Genomic DNA, 22,412 nt, shown 5'->3' with positions numbered 1-22,412 from the left:
CATACCTACTAGGGGAAGAGAGAAATTGCATAACACTAGCGGCACACTATGTTACAGCTTGCCATAAACAGAGGGACAACCAGTAAATATAAGAAAAGAGTATATATAAATTATATGAAAGTATATATTTATACACTCAGGGATATATCTGTTTATACATTGTATGGATAGATCTGTATTTATGTGAACAAACATAAATGTTTTCCGATGCTTTGGCAACATAAGATGTAACTTGTCATGCCAATAAAGCGACTTGAATTGAATTGAATTGCATAGTACAGAGGGAGTGCCACACTGTCGGAGGGGCAGTACTGAGGGAGCGCTGCAATGTCGGAGGGGCAGTATTGAGGGAGTGCTGCACTATCGGAGGGGCAGTAATGAGGGAGCGCTGCACTGTCGGAGGGGCAGTATTGAGGGAGCGCTGCACTGTCGGAGGGGCAGTATTGAGGGAGTGCCGCACTGTCGGAGGGGTAGTACTGAGGGAGTGCCGCACTCTCGGAGGGGCAGGACTGAAAGAGAGCCACGCTGTCGGACGGGCAGTACTGAGGGAGCGCTGCACTCTCGGAGGGGCAGTGCTGAGGGAACGCTGCACTGTTGGAGGGGCAGGACTGAGGGAGCGCCGCACTGTCAGAGGAGCAGTATTGAGGGAGTTCTGCACTGTCGCAGGGGCAGTACCGAGGGAGCGCCGCACTGTCGGAGGGGCAGTACTGAGGGAGCGCCGCACTGTCGGATGGGCAGTACTGAGGGAGCGCTGCCCTGTCGGAGGGGCAGTACACAGGGAGCGCCGCACTGTCGAAGGGGCAGTACTGAGGGTGCGCCGTACTGTCGGAGGTTCAGTACTGAGGGTGCGCTGTACTGTCAGAGGGGCAGTACTGAGGGAGCGCCGCACTGTCAGAGGGGCAGTACTGAGGGAGCGCTGCACTGTCGGAGGGGCAGTACTGAGGGAGCGCTGCACTGTCGGAAGGGCAGTAATGTGGGAGGGCTGCACTGTCGGAGGGGCAGTATTGAGGGAGTGCCGCACTGTCGGAGGTGTAGTACTGAGGGAGTGCCGCACTGTCGGAGGGGCAGTACTGACAGAGCACCGCACTGTCGGAGGGTCAGTACTGAGGGAGCGCTGCACTGTTGGAGGGGCAGTACTGAGGGAACAGTGCACTGTTGGAGGGGCAGTACTGAGGGAGCGCCGCACTGTCGGAGGAGCAGTATTGAGGGAGTTCTGCACTGTCAGAGGGGCAGTACTGAGGGAGCGCAGCACAGTCGGATGGGCAGTACTGAGGGAGCGCTGCACAGTCGGATGGGCAGTACGGAGGGAGCACTGCACTGTCGGAGGGGCAGTACAGAGGGAGCGCTGCACTGTCGGAGGGGCAGTACTGAGGGAGCGCTGCACTGTCGGAGTGGCAGTAATGAGGGAGCGCTGCACTGTCGGAAGGGCAGTATTGAGGGAGTGCCGCACTGTCAGAGGGGCAGTATTGAGGGAACGCTGCACTGTTGGAGGGGCAGTACTGAGGGAGCGCTGCACTGTCGGAGGTGCAGTACTGAGGGAGCGCTGCACTGTCGGAGGGGCAGTACTGAGGGAGCACCGCACTGTCGGAGGGGCAGTACTGGGGGAGCACCGCACTGTTGGATGGGCAGTACTGAGGGAGTGCCGCACTGTCGCATGGGCAGTACTGAGGGAGCGCTGCACTGTCAGAGGGGCAGTACAGAGGGAGCGTCGCACTGTCGGAGGGGCGGTACTGAGGGAGTGCCGCACTGTCGGAGAGGCACTACTGAGGGAGCCCCGCAGTGTCGGAGGGGCGGTATTGAGGGAGTGCCGCACTGTCAGAGGCGCAGTACTGAGGAAGAGCCACAATGTCGGAGGGGCAGTACTGAGGGAGCGCCGCACTGTCGGAGAGGCTGTACTGAGGGAGCGCCGCACTGTCGGAGGGGCAGTACTGAGGGAGCTCCGCATTGTCGGAGAGGCAGTATTGAGGGAGCGCCACACTGTCGGAAGGGCAGTACTGAGGGAGCTCCGCACTGTCGGAGAGGCGGTGCTGAGGGAGCACCGCACTGTCGGAGAGGCGGTGCTGAGGGAGCACCGCACTGTCGGAGGGACACTACTGAGGGAGCGCAGCACTGTCGGAGGGGCAGTACTGAGGGAGCGCCACACTGACAGAGGGGCAGTACTGAGGGAGCGCCGCACTGTCGGAGAGGCAGTACTGAGGGAGCGCCGCACTGTCGGAGGGGCTGTACTGAGGGAGCGCCGCAATGTCGGAGAGGCAGTACTGAGGGAGAGCCGCACTGTCGGAGGGGCAGTACTGAGGGAGCTCCGCACTGTCGGAGAGGCAGTGCTGAGGGAGCGCCGCACTGTCGGAGGGACACTACTGAGGGAGCGCCGCACTGTCGGAGAGGCAGTACTGAGGGAGCGCCGCACTGTCGGAGGGGCTGTACTGAGGGAGCGCCGTACTGTCGGAGGGGCAGTACTGAGGGAGCACCGCACTGTCGGAGAGGCAAAATTGAGGGAGCGCCGCACTGTCGGAGAGGCAGTGGTGAGGGAGCGCCGCACTGTCGGAGGGACAGTACTGAGGGAGCGCCGCACTGTTGGAGGGGCAGTACTGAGGGAGCGCCGCACTGTTGGAGGGGTAGTACTGAGGGTGCGCCGCATTGTTGGAGAGGCAGTACTGAGGGAGTGCCGCACTGTCAGAGGAACAGTACTGAGGGATCGCGGCACTTTCGGAGGTGCCGTTTTCGGATGAGTCATTAAACCGAGGCCTCGTCTGCTCTCTCAGGTGGATGTAAAAGATCCAGCAGTCACTATATCGAAGAAGAGCAGGGGAGTTCTCCCCGGTGTCCTGGGGCCAATATTTATCCCTCAATCAACATCACAAAAAAGCAGATGATCCGGTCATTATCACGTTGCTGTTTGTGGGAGCTTGCTGTGCGCCAATGGGCTGCCGCGTTTCCCACATTACAACAGTGACTGCACTTCATATGAACTTCATTGTCTGTGAAGCACTTTGGGACGTCCTGAGGAAATGTGAAGAATGGACATCAGGGCCCGTGGAACCATCCCCCAACGTGAGCCTTCAGGACAGGAGGAGGGGGTGGCGGGTGGGGTGGCAGGGGTCGAGGTGGGGGACTCCCACGCCACATATATAAACGTTCACTAGAAACAGTCAGAAATACAGCTCCGGCCTTTGAAATGTGCTTTGTTGTTTCAGCCATCGAAAACGCAGATGTCGATACGGGTGTGCAACATAACGTTTATTCAAATTCAAATTCAGCATTCTTTTTGTCAAATAAGGACCCCTAATCACTTCGAAAAGCAAGGAGAATTAGTCACAAGGGACACAAGGAAGTGAGTATCTTAGGCCATTCACCATTGAGGTTGATGTTTGCCATTAACGCAATTCTATCTCGCTGGATTCTACTGCATTTTTCTCCCTCTACATCGAAACCAACTTGCATTTAAACATAAGAAATAGGAGCAGGAGTCGGCCATTCGGCCCCTCGAGCCTGCTCCACCATTCAATGAGATCATGGCTGATCTTTTACCTCAACACCACTTTCCTGCACTATCTCCATATCCCTTGATTCCCTTAATATTCTAAAATCTATGGCTCTCTGTCTTGAATATACTCAACGACTGAGCCTCCACTGCCCTCTGGGGCAGAGAATTCCAAAGATTCACCACCCTCTGAGTGAAGAAATTTCTCCTCATCTCAGTCCAAAATGGCCGACCCCTTATTCTGAGACTGTGACCCCTGGTTCTAGACTCCCCAGCCCGGGGAAACATCCTCCCTGCATCTACCCTGTCAAGCCCTGTAAGAATTTTGTATGTTTTAATGAGATCACCTCTCATTCTTCTAAACTCTAGAGAATATAGGCCTAGTCTACTCAATCTCTCCTCATAGGACAATCCCCCCATTCCAGGAACCAGTCTGGGGAACCTTTGTTGCACCCCCTCTATGGCAAGTATATCCTTCCTTAGGTTAGGAGACCAAAACTGTACACAATACTCCAGGTGTGGTCTCACCAGGGCCCTGTATAATTGCAGTAAGACATCTTCACTCTTATACTCAAACCCTCTTGTAATAAACATAGAAACATAGAAGATAGGAGCAGGAGTAGGCCATTCGGCCCCTCGAGCCTGCTCCACCATTCAATGCGATCACGGCTGATCATCCAAATTCAGTACCCTGTCCCTACTTTCTCTCCATATCCCTTGATCCCTTTAGCCTTAAGAAATATATCCAACTCCTTCTTGAATATATTTAATGAATTGGCCTCTACTGCCTTCTGTGGTAGAGAATTCCACCGGTTCACCACTCTCTCTGGGTGAAGAAATTCCTCCTCATTTCTGTCCTAAAAGGCCTACCCCTTATCCTTAGACTGTGACCCCTGGTTCTGGATTCCCCAACCATCGGGAACATCCTCCCTGCATCTAGTCCGTCCAGTCCTGCCAGAATTTTATAAGTTTCAATGAGATCCCCTCTCATTCTTCTAAACTCCAGCGAGTATAAGCCCAATCGACACAATCTCTCCTCATACGTCATTCCTGCCATCCCAGGTATCAGTCTGGTGAATCTTCGCTGAACTCCTTCCATGGCAAGAATATCCTTCCTCAGATAAGGCAACCAAAACTGCACACAATACTCAAGATATGGTCTCACCAAGGCCCTGTACAACGTTAGCAAGGCATCCTTGTTCCTGTACTCAAACCCTCTCGCTATGAAGGCCAACATGCCATTTGCCTTCTTAACCGCCTGCTGCACCTGCATGCTTACCTTCAGCGACTGGTGCACAAGGACACCCAGGTCTCATTGCACTTCCCCTTCTCCCAATCTATTGCCATTCAGATAATAATCTGCCTTCCTGTTTTTGACACCAAAGTGGATAACCTCACATTTATCCACGTTATGTTGCATCTGTTATGCTTCTGCCCAATCACCCAACCTGTCCAAATCATCCTGTAGTTTCTTGGCATCCTCCTCACAGCACACACGTCCAGCCAGCTTTGTGTCATCTGCAAATTTGGAGATATTACATCTAGTTCCCTTGTCTAGATCATTAATATATATTGTGAATAGCTGGGGTCCAAGGACCGATCCCTGCGGCACCCCACTAGTCACTGCCTGCCACTCGGGAAAAGACCCGTTTATTCCAACTCTTTGCTTTCTATCTGCCAACCAGTTCTCTATCCAAGTCAATACATTGCCTCCAATCCCATGTGCCTTAACTTTACATGCTAATCTCTTATGCGGGACCTTATCGAAAGCCTTCTGAAAGTCCAAATACACTACATCCACTGGTTCTCCCTTATCTATTTTACTAGTTACATCCTCAAAAAATTCCAGTAAAGGCCAACATACCATTTGTTTTCCTAATTGCTTGCTGTATCTGCATGATAACTTTCAGTGATTCATGTACAAGGACACCCAGGTCCCTCTGAACACCAACATTTCCCAATCTCTCACCATTTAAAAAATACTCTGCTTTTCTATTGGAGTGGCAGTGCTGAGGGAGTGCTGCACTGTCGGAGGTGCAGTACTGAGGGAGTGCTGCACTGTCGGAGGGGCAGTACTGAGGGAGTGCTGCACTGTCAGAGGGGCAGTACTGAGGGAGCACTCCACTGTCGGAGGGCAGTACTGAGGGAGCGCCGCACTGTCGGAGGGGCAGTACTGAGGGAGCGCCACACTGTCGGAGGGGCAGTAGTGAGGGAGTGCCACACTGTCGGAGGGGCAGTACTGAGGGAGTGCCGCACTGTCGGAGGGGCAGTAGTGAGGGAGTGCTGCACTGTCGGAGGGGCAGTACTGAGGGAGCGCCGCACTGTCGGAGGGGCAGTAGTGAGGGAGCACTGCACTCTCAGAGGGGCAGTACTGAGGGAACTCCTCGCTGTCGGAGGGGCAGTACTGAGAGAGCGCTGCACTGTCGGAGGGGCAGTACTGAGGGAACGTCTCATTGTCGGAGGGGCAGTACTGATGGAGTGCCGCACTGTCGGAGGGGCAGTACTGAGGGAGCGCCGCACTGTCGGAGGGCAGTACTGAGGGAGCACTGCACTGTCGGAGGGCAGTACTGAGGGAGCGCCGCACTGTCAAAGGGGCAGTACTGAGCGAGCGCTGCACTGTCGGAGGGGCAGTACTGAGCGAGCACTGTCGGAGGGGCTGTATGGAGGAAACGTCTCACTGTCAGAGGGGCAGTACTGAGGGAGCGCCGCACTGTCGGAGGGGCAGTACTGAGGGAGCGCCGCACTGTCAGCGGGGCAGTACTGAGGGAGTGCCGCACTGTCGGAGGGGCAGTACTGAGGGAGCACCGCACTGTCAGAGGGGCTATACTGAGGGAGCACCACACTGTCGAAGGGGCAGTACTGAGGGAGCGCCGCACTGTCGTAGGGGCAGCACTGAGGGAATGCCTCGCTGTCGGAGGGGCAGTACTGAGAGAGTGCCACACTGTCGGAGGGGCAGTACTGAGGGAGCTCCGCACTGTCGGAGGGGCAGTACTGAGTGAGCACTGTACTGTCGGAGGGGCAGTACTGAGTGAGCGCCGCACTGTCGGAGGGGCAGTACTGAGGGAGTGCTGCACAGTCGGATGGGCAGTACTGAGGGAGCGCTGCACTGTCGGAGGGGCAGTACAGAGGGAGCGCTGCACTGTCGGAGGGGCAGTACTGAGGGAGCGCTGCACTGTCGGAGGGGCAGTACTGAGGGAGCGCTGCACTGTCGGAGTGGCAGTAATGAGGGAGCGCTGCACTGTCGGAAGGGCAGTATTGAGGGAGTGCCGCACTGTCGGAGGGGTAGTACTGAGGGAGTGCCGCATTGTCGGAGGGGCAGTACTGAAGGAGAGCCGCACTGTCGGAGGTGCAGTACTGAGGGAGCGCTGCACTGTCGGAGGGGCAGTATTGAGGGAACGCTGCACTGTTGGAGGGGCAGTACTGAGGGAGCACCGCACTGTCGGAGGGGCAGTACTGAGGGAGCACCGCACTGTTGGATGGGCAGTACTGAGGGAGTGCCGCACTGTCGCATGGGCAGTACTGAGGGAGCGCTGCACTGTCAGAGGGGCAGTACAGAGGGAGCGTCGCAATGTCGGAGGAGCAGTACCGAGGGAGAGCCGCACTGTCGGAGAGGCACTACTGAGGGAGCCCCGCAGTGTCGGAGGGGCGGTATTGAGGGAGTGCCGCACTGTCGGAGGCGCAGTACTGAGGAAGAGCCACAATGTCGGAGGGGCAGTACTGAGGGAGCGCCGCACTGTTGGAGGGGCGGTACTGAGTGAGCGCCGCACTGTCGGAGGGGCTGTACTGAGGGAGCGCCACACTGTCGGAGAGGCAGTATTGAGGGAGCGTTGCACTGTCAGAGGGACAGTACTGAGTGAGCGCCGCACTGTCGGAGAGGCTGTTCTGAGGGAGCGCCGCACTGTCGGAGGGGCAGTACTGAGGGAGCTCCGCATTGTCGGAGAGGCAGTATTGAGGGAGCGCCACACTGTCGGAAGGGCAGTACTGAGGGAGCTCCGCACTGTCGGAGAGGCGGTGCTGAGGGAGCACCGCACTGTCGGAGGGACACTACTGAGGGAGCGCCGCACTGTCGGAGGGGCAGTACTGAGGGAGCCCCAAACTTTCGGAGGGGCAGTACTGAGGGAGCACCACACTGTCGGAGGTGCAGCAGTGAGGGAGCACTGCACTGTCGGAGGGTCTGTCTTTCGGATGGGATGTTAAACTGTGGCCCTCTCTGCCCTCTCAGGTGGGCATAACGGTAATCAAGGGATATGGGGATCAGACGGGTCAGTGGAGTTGAGGTATGTGTTCAGCCATGATCTTATTGAATGGCGGAGCAAGCTCGATGGCTTCTGTGGCCTACTCCTGCTCCTATTTCTCGTGTTCTTAAAAGATTCCACGGCCACTATTTCGAAGAAGAGCAGGGATGGTCTCCCCGGTGTCCTGGGGCCAATGTTTATAACTCAATCAACATCAATAGGAAAAAAACAGGTGATCTCTTCATTGTTGTCTATGGGAGCTTGCTGTGCGCAAACTGGCTGCCACGTTTCCTACACTGCAGCAGTGACTAACCTTTAAAAGCACATCTTCGGCAGTAAAGTGCTTTGGGACCTCCTGAGGTCATTAATGCTACAATGTCAATGCATGTTCTTTCTTTCGTCTAGATGCTGCCTCTCTGGTGGGCCTCCATTTACCCTGAATACTGCCACCGTTACCCTGGCACCAGCACCCACTAGGTATTTCCACCTCCTACACAGGCCTTAAAATAGCCTAACAATTAGTATCAGGAGGGCAACCGCAGGTCGTGGGTGGGGAATATTGAAGCTTATGACCCACGGCTACAGTCCCACTGTGAATACAATTAAAAAAAAAATTCCCTATGACTCATATCAGCCATGACCTTGTTTACCAGAAATTGTTTTCGACAACCATTAGCTAAACAACTCAAAGATTCCTCTCCGAAATAAAACCCCCCTCGAGAGATGATATTTCTTCAAGAAAATCCTCAGGAACTTCGAAACAGGGGGATTTTTGACCGTGAGGTTGTGTTAGAGGGTCGAGAGTCACGGCAAAAATGAATAGGGTTTCTCGGGGTCAAAATGTGACGTCTCTTGACCCCTTCAACCAGGTCAACTTGGATTTATACAGCGCCTTTACCGAAGCAAAACGTCCCAAGGCGCTTCACAGGAGCGATTATCAGACAAAATTTGACATTGTACTACTTGCAATCTAGTATACTGTATTCGCTGCTCACGATGCGGTCTCCTCTACATTGGGGAGACCAAACGCAGATTGGGCGACCGCTTTGTGGAACACCTCTGCTCAGTCCACAAGTGTGACCCTGAGCTTGCGGTCACCTGTCACTTTAATTCTCCGCTCCATTCCCACTCTGATCTCTCTGTCCTCGGCCTAATACATTGTTCCACTGAAGCTCAGCGTAAGCTCGAGGAACAGCACCTCATCTTTCGATTAGGCACTTTACAGCCTTCTGGACTCATAGGCCTAGAAATTCGGTTTTGGCGCAGCGAGGGCTTTAGCGCCGGAAGTTAGTGCCGGCGCTAAGTCCCCCTGCGCGCGCCAAAAATTCAGTAGCGCCGCGCCCAAACGGCTGCCGGCGCTACTGAGGGGTCTCAGCGCCTCAAAACTGGCGCCACGCGCCGCATTGCGGCGCTATTCCGGCGCTGCGGCGCCCGCTGCGGTGCGGCAGGCTCGGGAAGTGCAGGCCTCCTCCTTCCGTTAAGGAGGAGCTGCCTGCACCCGGCCGCGGCCCGCGATAATCTTTTTAAAAATGAGCCCGGCACCTCGGACAAGTGCCGGGCTTGCTTCTGTTCCGGGGGGGGGGGGCGGGGGGAAGTCCGGGGAGGGAGCTGCGGCCAGGCGGCCGGCGGGAAAGCGGCCGGCCGCCGCGGGGCCTTTAATGCGCCGGCGCAAAGTTGTGTAAGGCACCTCTGCCAGAACGTTGCTTGCGGCTGCCACGGGCGAGGCGGCCGCAACTCAATTTCCGAGTTCGGGCGGGTTACCATGGCAACCGGGACGCTGCGCACACCGATGACGTCATCGGTGCCGGCGCAGCGCTACCGGCCTAACGCCGATTTAGGGCCCCTGTCAATTTCTAAACTGGCCATAACTTCGGCACTAGGCCCTCTAGCGCCTCAAAAGCGGCGCTAAGGCCAGTGAATTTCTAGGCCATAGAGTTCAACAATTTCAGACCATAACCTCGGCCCCCTTTTTTTCCACCATTTTTTTTCTCTCTCCCACATGGCAGCTGTCGATCATTCTGCCAGTGCCATTTACACTTCATCTAGAGCCATCTTTTGTTTCTTAACTTGTCCCATTACCATCTCCTTTTGCCTTGCACCATCTCTTACTCTCTCCTGCCTTCCGCCCAATCACAGACCTTCCCTTTTGTTCTTTCCTCCCCTCCCCCCTCTCCCTGCCCCGACACCTGCTTACAAACTGTTCCATCTCCAGCTTTTTTCAGTTCTGACGAAGGGTCATCGACCTGAAACGTTAACTCTGTTTCTCTCTCCACACGGATGCTGCCCGACCTGCTGAGTGCTTCCAGCATTTTCTGTTTTTATTTCAGCTTTCCAGCGTCCGCGGTATTTTGCTTTTGAATGAGTTGATGGTGCCCTGTTCACCGAGCGTCTCCAATACGCCAGTGTCACGGAGGACGAGGCCGGGACACGACTAGGGACTTCACCCGAGCGACACGGAGAGAGACACACGCTCCAACGCCCCGCTAGCGCCTCTCCGGCCCGGAGAACGCGGAGCAATAGGAATAGAAGGAGGCCACCCAGCCCCTTGGACCTGCCCCTCCATGCAATTCGATTGTGGCTGACCGTGCAATTCAACTCCAAGTAGACGCTGGCAGGCTGTTGAACCATGGCAGTCAATCCCATGCTCACACCCAAAGTCTGCAGCCACGCGTTCCTTCCCATCCCCCTCCTCTGCAGTAGAAGAGCACGGGGGCCAATAATCCAATCCCAAATCGTCCCATGGGCTTTCACACATCGGCACACCCCAATAAAAGTCCGCTGATCCAAATGGTAAGTCAAGCAGATTGACTGCAAGGGTAAGGCAAGCACTCTGCCCGAGAGTCACTGTGGCCAGTCCGGTATTCAGCCTCACGGGAACCTCCCATGCCTGACACCAACTCGCACACTCCTAGGAGCGTTTGATGGGAATGCGTAGAAGGAGCTTTACTCTGTGTCTAACCCGTGCTGTACCTGCCCTGGGAGTGTTTGATGGGACAGTGTAGAGGGAGCTTTACTCTGTGTCTAACCCGTGCTGTACCTGCCCCGGGAGTGTTTGATGGGACAGTGTAGAGGGAGCTTTACTCTGTATCTAACCCGTGCTGTACCTGCCCTGGGAGTGTTTGATGGGACAGTGTAGAGGGAGCTTTACTCTGTGTCTAACCCGTGCTGTACCTGCCCTGGGAGTGTTTGATGGGACAGTGTAGAGGGAGCTTTACTCTGTATCTCAACCGTGCTGTATCTGCCCTGGGAGTGTTTGATGGGACAGTGCTGAGGGAGCTTTACTCTGTACCTAACCCGTGCTGTACCTGCCCTGGGAGTGTTTGATGGACAGTGTAGAGGGAGCTTTACTCTGTATCTAACCCGTACTGTACCTGCCCTGGGAGTGTTTGATGGACAGTGCTGTGGGAGCTTTACTCTGTATCTAACCTGTGCTGTACCTGCCCTAGGAGTGTTTGATGGGACAGTGTAGAGGGAGCTTTACTCTGTATCTAACCAGTGCTGTACCTGCCCTGGGACTGTTTGATGGGACAGTGTAGAGGGAGCTTTACTCTGTATCTAACCCATGCTGTACCTGCCCTGGGAGTGTTTGATGGGACAGTGTAGAGGGAGCTTTACTCTGTATCTAACCCGTGCTGTACCTGCCCTGGGAGTGCTTGATGGGACAGTGTAGAGGGAGCTTTACTCTGTATCTAACCCGTGCTGTAACTGCCCTGGGAGTGTTTGATGGCAGTGTAGAGCGAGCTTTACTCTGTATTTAACCCGTGCTGCACCTGCCCTGGGAATGTTTGATGGGACAGTGTAGAGGGAGCTTTACTCTGTATCTAACCCGTGCTGTACCTGCCCTGGGAGTGTTTGATGGGATGGTGTAGAGGGAGCTTTACTCTGTATCTAACCTGTGCTGTACCTGCCCTGGGAGTGTTTGATGGGACAGTGTAGAGGGAGCTTTACTCTGTATCTAACCCGTGCTATACCTGCCCTGGGAGTGTTTGATGGGGACAGTGTAGAGGGAGCTTTACTCTGTATCTAACCCGTGCTGTACCTGCCCTGGGAGTGTTTGGTGGGACAGTGTAGAGGGAGCTTTACTCTGTATCTAACCCGTGCTGTACCTGCCCTGGGAGTGTTTGATGGGGCAGTATAGAGGGAGTTTTAGCGTGTTTCTATCCCACACGGAAGCTGTCCTGCGAGTGTCTGATGCTGGTCCCCAGCATTCTTCAGTCCGGTTAGCACCAATTCACAACTGAAACAATTAGAAATGAAGATATTGCATCTGTCGGTTATAAAGTGAACTTTCAGGAAACAGTTTAAGAGACGATTTTCCCGCTGGAGCTCGCTGCGTCTTCTGTCTTATTGAGGGAGCGGCTGTTGTCCGCTGGATCGTGTGTTCGCCCCCCTCAGCTCGACAGTATGGCTGACGGTGGCCTCGGCCACGCTGCTCGCTGGTCGTTGCACGGTGGCGTATTCTGTCGATTCCTGCTCTCCGCCTCCCTCTCTCCGCGGCGCCCGCATCATCGACAGCCTCAGCGAGCTGTAAATGGTCTCGATGATGATCGGATGCTACGCAAAGAAAACGTACAGGAAGAGGAACAGCCGTCAGGTTCGCGACTGAGATGCAGGCAGCCGTAGTTGAAATGGTGCCGTCCCTTTAAGTACCGGCCAATCTGCTGTGGAGTTGCTCGTGGCTGATCAGAGTGTTTGATGGGACAGTGTAGAGCGAGTTTTACTCTGTATCTAACCCGTGCTGTACCTGCCCCGGGAGTGTTTGATGGGACAGTGTAGAGCGAGTTTTACTCTGTATCTAACCCGTGCTGTACCTGCCCTGGGGGTGTTTGATGGGACAGTGTAGAGGGAGCTTTACTCTGTATCTAACCTGTGCTCTAACTGCCCTGAGAGTGTTTGATGGGACAATGTAGAGGGAGCTTTACTCTGTATCTAACCTGTGCTCTAACTGCCCTGGGAGTGTTTGATGGGACAGTGTAGAGGGAGCTTTACTCTGTATCTAACCTGTGCTCTAACTGCCCTGAGAGTGTTTGATGGGACAATGTAGAGGGAGCTTTACTCTGTATCTAACCTGTGCTCTAACTGCCCTGAGAGTGTTTGATGGGACAGTGTAGAGGGAGCTTTACTCTGTATCTAACCTGTGCTGTACCTGCCCTGGGAGTGTTTGATGGGACAGTGTAGAGGGAGCTTTACTCTGTATCTAACCCGTGCTGTACCTGCCGTGAGAGTGTTTGATGGGACAGTGTAGAGGGAGCTTTACTCTGTATCTAACCTGTGCTGTACCTGCCCTGGGAGTGTTTGACGGGACAGTGTAGAGGGAGCTTTACTCTGTATCTAACCCGTGCTGTACCTGGTCTGGGAGTGTTTGATGGGACAGTGTAGAGGGAGCTTTACTCTGTATCGAACCCGGTGATGTACCTGCCCTGGGAGTGTTTGATGGGACAGTGTCGAGGGAGCTTTACTCTGTATCTAACCCGTGCTGTACCTGCCCTCGGAGTGTTTGATGGGACAATGTAAAGGGAGCTTTACTCTGTATCTAACCTGTGCTGTACCTGCCCTGGGAGTGTTTGATGGGACAGTGTAGACGGAGCTTTACTCTGTATCTAACCCATGCTGTACCTGCCCTGGGAGTGTTTGATGGGACAATGTAGAGGGATGTTTACTCTGTATCTAACCCGTGCTGTACCTACCCTGGGAGTGTTTGATGGGGCAGTGTAGAGGGAGCTTTACTCTGTATCTAACCCTGTGATGTACCTGCCCTGGGAGTGTTTGATGGGGCAGCGTAGAGGGAGCTTTACTCTGTATCTAACCCATGCTGTACCTGCCCTGGGAATGTTTGATGGGACAATGTAGCGGGAGCTTTACTCTGTATCTAACCCCGTGCTTTACCTGCCCTGGGAGTGTTTGATGGGACAGTGTAGAGGGAGCTCTAACTGTGCTGCATTCCTATTTACATTTTTGAATCTAATGTTGTGAGTAGTTTGGTGAAGACCCATGAAAACTGAAGAACGTCTAGTTGGATTTCTGCCAAGGCATCAGTGTCACATGGAGACTACCCACACTGTGTCACACCAAACCTGAAGATGCAGGAGACACTTATTCCAAACCTCTGGGCTCAGCTGGAGCCCCAGAGTTCAAAGATCAGTGTTTAAACCGCCGCCCTGTACATTTTGTTAACTTTGCTTTGAAGACATCTCAAATATATTCAAAGTTTTACATCTGAGCACACTTCCTAGCTATGAAATCATAATCCTATTGTCACATTTTTTTTACTCTTTGCATTTCCCTATTCTAAAACCCGATGCCCCCGTTTGTAAAGGAAATTGCCATGTAAACAAGTCACGCTGTAATGACACCATCCTGCCTGTGGTGGTGCTGTTTGGAGCCTCCCAGCTCCTCAGCCTGTACTGCAGACAAACTCCTGTACTCCAAGCAACTCTACTTCCCTGCTCCCCAAATTTGGATGTAAATAATAAGATCAAATGAAATTATTTTCTAAAATTAAGGATCAGTCTCTTGTGTTCGTTCCCTGATTCCATTGTCCCCCCCGGGTCACCTGATGATTACACTGGATCTTGACTCCCTACGCGCAATGCCGTGGGTTGTCGACTAGTATCTCTAAACACAGACTCACCTTTGGCTCTTTATTATGCTGACTGGTGCCGTGTACTTGTCCACTTGTGGGAGAGACGTGCCCTGATTTGGCAAGCTTTCCTACATTAAATTCAAAAGTAGAAAATATTGCGATAAGGTCTTTAAGTAGCAGGTCAGTTCCAGCAATGCAGTAGCCTAGGCCCACATTCGCCCACAACCAACACCACCAAAAGAAAGATTAACTGGTCATTGGGGGCTTTACTCTGTATCAAATCCGTGCTGTACCTGCCCTGGGAGTGTTTGATGGGACAGTGTAGAGGGAGCTTTACTCTGTATCTAACCCGTGCTGTACCTGCCCTGGGAGTGTTTGATGGGGCAGTGTAGAGTGAGATTTACTCTGTATCTAACCCGTGCTGTACCTGCCCTGGGAGTGTTTGATGGGACAGTGTAGAGTGAGATTTACTCTGTATCTAACCTGTGCTGTACCTGCCCTGGGAGTGTTTGATGGGACAGTGTAGAGGGAACTTTACTCTGTATCTAACCCGTGCTGTACCTGCCCTGGGAGTGTTTGATGGGACAGTGTAGAGGGAGATTTACTCTGTATCTAACCCGTGCTGTACCTGCCCTGGGAGTGTTTGATGGGACAGTGTAGAGGGAGCTTTACTCTGCATCTAACCCGTGCTGTACCTGCCCTGGGAGTGTTTGATGGGACAGTGTAGAGGGAGCTTTACTCTGTATCTGACCCGTGCTGTACCTGCCCTGGGAGTGTTTGATGGGACAGTGTAGAGGGAGCTTTACTCTGCATCTAACCCATACTGTACCTGCCCGGGGAATGTTTGATGGGACAGTGTAGAGCAAGCTTTACTCTTTATCTAACCTGTGCTGTACCTGCCCTGGGAGTGTTTGATGGGACAGTGTAGAGGGAGTTTTACTCTGTGTCTAACCCGTGCTGTACCTGCCCTGGGAGTGTTTGATGGGACAGTGTAGAGTGTACATGTGAACCACACAGAGGTGTCACTAAGGAAATTAATTGTGCGGATTGATCCCCATTTTAAATGCCAGTTGATGTGTCATCTTATAGAGTTTTGTAGTATCAAGAAGCGACTAAACACCACACAGAACTCAAGCTTAGAAGTAGAGGGGTCTCAGCCCACGGCTACTTGGTAAATGACAGCGTTGTATTTTTAAATTCATTTTCGCGATGTGGGCGTCGCGGGCTAGGCCAGCATTTATTGCCCATCCCTAATTGCCCTTGAGGTGGTGGTGGTGGGCCACCTTCTTGAACCGCTGCAGTCCGTGTGGTGAAGGTGCTCCCACAGTGCTGTTAGGGAGGGAGTTCCAGGATTTTGACCCAGCGACGATGAAGGAACGGCCAATATATTTCCAAGTCAGGATGGTGTGTGACTTGGAGGGGAACTTGGAGGTGGTGGTGTTCCCATGCGCCTGCTGCCCTTTGTCCTTCTAGGTGGTGGAGGTCACGGGTTTGGGAGGTGCTGCCGAAGAAGCCTTGGCGAGTTGGACCCCACCCTCACACAATGGCGGCAGCAGTTCATGGGGAAGGACCACCTTCCCCACGGTAAGTGGAGGCGGAGGATAAACGCGAGCCGAGACTAGTGGCACCCCCCCCTCCCCCCATGCCCTGGTGTGAGTGGACGGGCTGAGACTGTGGAAGGAGAAACAGCAGGAAGAGTATCTTACCTCGGAGAACGCTCCTCATTATCAGGGAAACGGTGAGCAAGAGGACCAGCAGCACTCCGATCATCACCACGTACACAATGGGCGAGGTGGGCACCTCCTTTGCTTCTAAAGAAAACAACAAGTTGCATTTAAATCGTGCCTTTCACGTAGTATAACGTCCCAGGGCACTGCACAGGAGCGATTATCAGACAAAATTTGACGCCGAGCCACATGGGGAGATATTAGGACAGGTGGCCTAACGCTGGATCAAAGAGGTAGGTTTTAAGGAGCGTCTTAAAGGAGGAGAGAGAGGTAGAGAGGAGAGGTTTAGGGAGGGAATTCCAGAGCTTATGGTCCAGGCGGCTGAAGGCATGGCCGCCAATGGTGGAGCAATGGAAATACCAGAGAATCCAATCTGCCATCGTGGCCAAGATATGTTTCTAGTTCCGCTCAACGCTTGGTGGAAATCGCAATCTCGTGATGGCTCCTTTCCACACTGGCCAGTTCTACACCGTTTCAACACTGGAGTTGACCCCTCACCCCGCCCCCAGTTGGGGTCAAAGTAGGCAGAGAGGTTTGGGGACAAGTGCGGTTGGACCCTGGTACAAGGTCAGCACCGATCTCACGCTCTCCCCCGTGTGCTGTTCCCCCGTCCGATATCGCCCAGTTACCTGTTTCATTGAGGGGTCTATTCAAAGCGGCCACGGTTAGCGATGCGGGTGGCTCGGCTGGGTGTTGCTCCCGGCCTCCCGGAGCAGGAGGGTGCTCGGAGCCACCCGTGGCCTGTGCTGAGGGAGCGGGTCTCAGCTGGGTTGGGTCGTTGAGGGCGGGAGGAGGGGCTGGAATTGGCTTCGGTGCATCGTGCATGAGCATATTCGCACATAGAGGTCCAGTTTCACTAATCTGTCATGCAACGTCTGCGAAGGTGCGTGGTGACCTCAGGGTCAGCCTCGGTTGTGAGGCCATCGGCAGTCAAATTGTCAGCTGATGCTATCTGGGCTCATCTGCGTAGAGGAACCACTTGGGAAAAGTCGCAGAGGGCAGCGGGTACCACAGGGACATTCAGTGCCCATGGAACAAGTTACCCAGTGAGAGTCAGTGTCTGTGGAACTGTACCCCAGTGAGGGTCAGTGTCTGTGGAATTGTACCCCAGTGAGAGTCAGTGTCTGTGGAACTGTACCCCAGTGAGAGTCAGTGTCTGTGGAACTGTACCCCAGTGAGAGTCAGTGTCGGTGGAAATGTACCCCAGTGAGAGTCAGTGTCAGTGGAACTGTACCCCAGTGAGAGTCAGTGTCTGTGGAACTGTACCCCAGTGAGAGTCAGTGTCTGTGGAACTGAACCCCAGTGAGAGTCAGTGTCTGTGGAACTGTACCCCAGTGAGAGTCAGTGTCTGGGGAACTGTACCCCAGTGAGAGTCAGTGTCTGTGGAACTGTACCCCAGTGAGAGTCAGTGTCTGTGGAACTGTACCCCAGTGAGAGTCAGTGTCTGTGGAACTGTACCCCAGTGAGAGTCAGTGTCTGTGGAACTGTACCCCAGTGAGAGTCAGTGTCTGTGGAACTGTACCCCAGTGAGAGTCAGTGCCTGTGGAACTGTACCCCAGTGAGAGTCAGTGCCTGTGGAACTGTACCCCAGTGAGAGTCAGTGCCTGTGGAACTGTACCCCAGTGAGAGTCAGTGCCTGTGGAACAATACCCCAGTGAGAGTCAGTGTCTGTGAAGCTGTACCCCAGTGAGAGTCAGTGTCTGTGGAACTGTACCCCAGTGAGAGTCAGTGTCTGTGGAACTGTATCCCAGTGAGAGTCAGTGTCTGTGGAACTGTACCCCAGTGAGAGTCAGTGTCTGTGGAACTGTACCCCAGTGAGAGTCAGTGTCTGTGGAACTGAACCCCAGTGAGAGTCAGCGTCTGTGGAACAGCACCCCATTGAGAGTCAGTGTCTGTGGAACTGTACCCCAGTGAGAGTCAGTGTCTGTGGAACTGTACCCCAGTGAGAGTCAGTGCCTGTGGAACTGTACCCCAGTGAGAGTCAGTGCCTGTGGAACTGTACCCCATTGAGAGTCATAGATACATAGAAGATAGGAGCAGGAGTAGGCCATTCGGCCCTTCGAGCCTGCTCCGCCATTCATTGAGATCATGGCTGATCATCCAAATTCAGTACCCGGTCCCTGCCTTCTCCCCATATCCCTTGATCCCTTTAGCCTTAAGAAATATATCCAACTCTTTCTTGAATATACTTAATGAACTGGCCTCCACCGCCCTCTGTGGCAGAGAATTCCACAGGTTCACCACTCTCTGGGTGAAGAAATTCCTCCTCATTTCAGTCCTAAATGTCCTACCCCTTATCCTTAGACTATGACCCCTGGTTCTGGACTCCCCAGCCATCAGAAACATCCTTCCTGCATCTAGTCTGTCCAGGCCTGACAGAATTTTATAGGTTTCGATGAGATCCCCTCTCAATCTTCTAAAATCCAGTGAGTATAAGCCCAATCAACACAATCTCTCCTCATACATCATTCCTGCCATCCCAGGTCAATGGTTGTGGACCTGTACCCCAGTGAGAGTCAGTGCCTGTGGAACTGTACCCCAGTGAGAGTCAGTGTCTGTGGAACTGTACCCCAGTGAGAGGCAGTGTCTGTTGATCCCGTACCCCAGTGAGAGTCAGTGTCTGTGGAACTGTACCCCAGTGAGAGTCAGTGTCTGTTGATCCCGTACCTCAGTGAGATTCAGTGTCTGTGGAACTGTACCCCAGTGAGGGTCATTGTCTGTTGATCCCGTACCTCAGTGAGATTCAGTGTCTGTGGAACTGTACCCCAGTGAGGGTCAATGTCTGTTGATCCCGTACCCCAGTGAGAGTCAGTGTCTGTGGAACTGTACTCCAGTGAGAGTCAGTGTCTGTGGAACTCTACCCCAGTGAGAGTCTGTGTCTGTTGAACCCGTACCCCAATGATGGTCAGTACCCATGAAATGCGAACATAAGAACATAAGAAATAGGAGCAGGAGTAGGCCAATCGGCCCCTCGAGCCTGCTCCGCCATTCAATAAGATCATGGCTGATCTGATCCTAACCGCCAATCCACTATCACAGAACCATCTCCTGAATCTAACAGAATTAGACACATGAAATAGGAGCAGGATCAGGCTACACGGCCCCTGGGCCCGCTCCGCTACCCACAGGGCCATGACCGATCCGAACCTAGACTCATGTCCAAATTCCTGCCCGCTCCCCGTAACCCTTAATTCCCTTTACTTCTAGGAAACTGTCTATTTCTGTTTTAAATTTATGTAATGATGTAGCTTCTACAGCTTTTTGGGGCAGCATATTCCATGGACCTACCACCCTCTGAGTGAAGTAGTTCCTCCTCATCTCAGTTTTGAAAAAGCAGCCCCTTATTCTAAAACTATGCCCCCTAGTTCTAGTTTCACCCATCATCGGGAACATCCTCCCCGCATCCACCCGATCCAACCTCTTCACAATCTTATATGTTTCAATAAGATCGCCTCTCATTCTTCTGAACTCCAATGAGTAGAGTCCCAATCTACTCAACCTCGCCTCATATGTCCATCCCCTCATCCCCGGGATTAACCGAGTGAACCTTCTTTGTACTGACTCGAGAGCAAGTATGTCCTTTCTTAAGTATGGACACCAAAACTGTACGCAGTATTCCAGGTGCGGTCTCACCAATACCTTGTACAACTGAAGCAATACCTCCCTATTTTTATATTCTATCCCCCTAGCAATGAAAGCCAACATTCCATTGGCCTTCTTAATCACCTGCTGCACCTGCATACTAACCTTTTGAGTTTCGTGCACCAGGACCCCCAGATCCCTTTGTACTTCAGTACTTTCCAGTTTCTTGCCATTAAGATAATAACTTGCTCTGCGATTTTTTCTGGCAAAGTGCATAACCTCACACTTTCCAGTATTGTATTCCATCTGCCAAATCTCTGCCCACTTACTTAGCCTGTCTATGTCCCCTTGCAGGTTTTTTATGTCCTCCTCACTCACTACGTTCCCTCCCATCTTAGTATCATCTGCAAACTTTGATATGTTACACTCGGTCCCCTCCTCCAAATCGTTAATATAGATTGTAAAGAGTTGGGGACCCAGCACTGACCCCTGCGGAACACCACTAGTTACTGATTGCCAGTCTGAGAATGAACCATTTATCCCAACTCTCTGCCTTCTGTTAGATAGCCAATCCTCTATCCATGCCAGAATATTACCCCCAATCCTGTGATTTTTTATCTTAAGCAATAATCTTTCGTGTGGCACCTTGTCAAATGCCTTTTGGAAGTCTAAATACACTACGTCCACTGGTTCCCCTTTATCCACCCTATATGTTACTTCCTCAAAGAACACCAGCAAATTTGTCAAACATGACTTCCCCTTCATAAAACCATGCTGACTTTGTCCTATTAAATTATGATTATCCAAATGTCCTGTTACTGTCTCCTTAATAATGGACTCCAAAATTTTACCTACCACAGATGTTAGGCTAACCGGTCTATAGTTTCCAGCCTTCTGTCTACTGCCCTTTTTAAATAAGGGTGTTACATTAGCAGTTTTCCAGTCTGCCGGGACCTTTGCCAAGTCCAGGGAGTTTTGGAAAATTATTACCAATGCATCCACAATCCCTACCGCCACTTCCCTCAAGACCCTAGGATGTAAGCCATCAGGTCCAGGTGATTTATCTGCCTTGAGTCCCATTATTTTACTGAGTACCACTTCCTTAGTGATTTTGATCGTGTTTAGCTCCTCCCCCCCCTTTAGCCCCCTGTTTGTCCAGTGTTGGGATATTCTTAGTGTCTTCTACTGTAAAGACTGATATAAAATATTCATTCAGTGTTTTTGCCATCTCCATATTTCCCACCATTAATTTCCCAGTCTCATCCTCTAAGGGACCAACATTTACTTTAGCCACCCTTTTTCTTTTTATATAACTATAAAAACTCTTACTATCTGTTTTTATATTTTTTGCTAATTTACTTTCATAATCTATCTTCCCTTTCTTAATCAATCTTTTTGTTATTTTTTGCTGTCTTTTAAAGTTTTCCCAATCCTCTATCCTCCCACTAGATTTGGCTACCTTATATGCCCTTGTTTTTAGTCGAATACTATCCTTAATTTCTTTACTTAGCCACGGATGGCTGTCTTTTCTTTTACACCCTTTTCTTCTCAGTGGAATATATATTTTTTGGAAGTTGTAAAATAACTCCTTAAATGTACACCACTGATCATGTATCGTCTTACCCTTTAATCTATTTTCCCAATCCACTCTACTCAATTCCGCTCTCATACCTTCATAGTCTCCTTTATTCATCCCTCCTTCTCTCTCCCCAGCCCTCACTCCTTACATTGCCCCATCCTGACGACCGCTGTTTAAAAGCGAGTGGTGTCCAATTACACTGCCTGCGTTCTCTGTGCGGCTCGACAGTGGTAGTTACCACGATATGAGTGTGAAAAGCTGGTGTTGTCACCTCTGCCATCTCCTCCCCTCCTCCCGCCACTAATGAGTAAAGAGAACTTACCCAGTACGGTGACCACAGTCCCATTGCCGAGGAGATCTCGTTGTTCTATCAACGGTTTGATGATTGAGATCTCACACTGGTAGACTCCGCCGTCGTTCCTCGTCGCCTGGTCCACCATCAGGGTTGTGAGTTTCCTCTTCAAATCGGCCTCAACCCGCACCCCTTCCTTTGAGAGCTCCGAACTATTCCAGTAGGTCCTGTTCGAAAACGTCTGGGTTGAATGGAGACTGATATTTCCCACCGTCCATTTGAAGACCACAGTCTCGAGCTCCTCTCCACCAGTTGAATTAAAACTGCAGTCTATGTGAATCGGTTCCCCTTCCCGCACGGAGAGGGAGCTCGGAGTCTGACGGACGGAATATTTCCCCGCCGCAGCTGTGTGTGGGGGAAAAGAAAAAACCAAGACGGTTGTTCACCTCGAAGCCGGGAAGGTTCGGGGGAGATTTAACGGGGCTGGTATCAGCACCAGGCGTTTACATTTGGTGCTGGGATAACGAAGGTAAGCGGGTCTCCCACGCCCCCCAAAAGTGTTGTTCTGCTACCATATTGTGCAAAGCAAGATCCCGCACACAGCCAGATCCGCACACAGCACGATCCCACGCAAAGCCAAATTAACAAAGGGGTTTTGACAGAGTAATGTAAATTTATCAATCACTGCTTCGGCCTCAGCCGGAGCATAGCGTCCAATTCTGGCCACCGCACATTCAGGAAGGACGTCAAGGCCTTGGAGAGGGTGCAGAGGAGATCGACCAGAATGGTACCAGGGGATGAGAGACTTCAATTACATGGAGAGACTGGAGAAGCTGGGGTTGTTCTCCTTAGAGTAGAGAAGGTTAAGGGGAGATTGACCAGAATGGTACCGGGGATGAGGGACTTCAGTTACATGGAGATACTGGAGAAGCT

The 22,412-nt window shown here is 52.5% G+C and overlaps 1 protein-coding gene across 1 annotated transcript; it reads right to left on the bottom strand.

Annotated features, from left to right (window-relative positions):
- Positions 1-11,428: 11,428 nt before the first annotated feature.
- LOC147091021 (uncharacterized) lies at positions 11,429-21,900 on the bottom strand (the record flags this gene model as incomplete). The annotated part of the gene is made up of 4 exons (XM_085977457.1): positions 11,429-12,270; positions 14,348-14,427; positions 16,006-16,110; positions 21,510-21,900. Coding segments are annotated over 4 exons (786 nt in total), but the record flags the coding sequence as incomplete, so codon positions are not given.
- Positions 21,901-22,412: the final 512 nt, after the last annotated feature.

The sequence above is a fragment of the Somniosus microcephalus genome, unplaced genomic scaffold, assembly GCF_052327205.1.
Source record: "Somniosus microcephalus isolate GS21.2 unplaced genomic scaffold, FLI_Smic_1.0 unresolved_chr4, whole genome shotgun sequence".
Taxonomy (NCBI): domain Eukaryota; kingdom Metazoa; phylum Chordata; class Chondrichthyes; order Squaliformes; family Somniosidae; genus Somniosus; species Somniosus microcephalus.
This window is presented reverse-complemented; position numbering and strand designations above follow the sequence as displayed.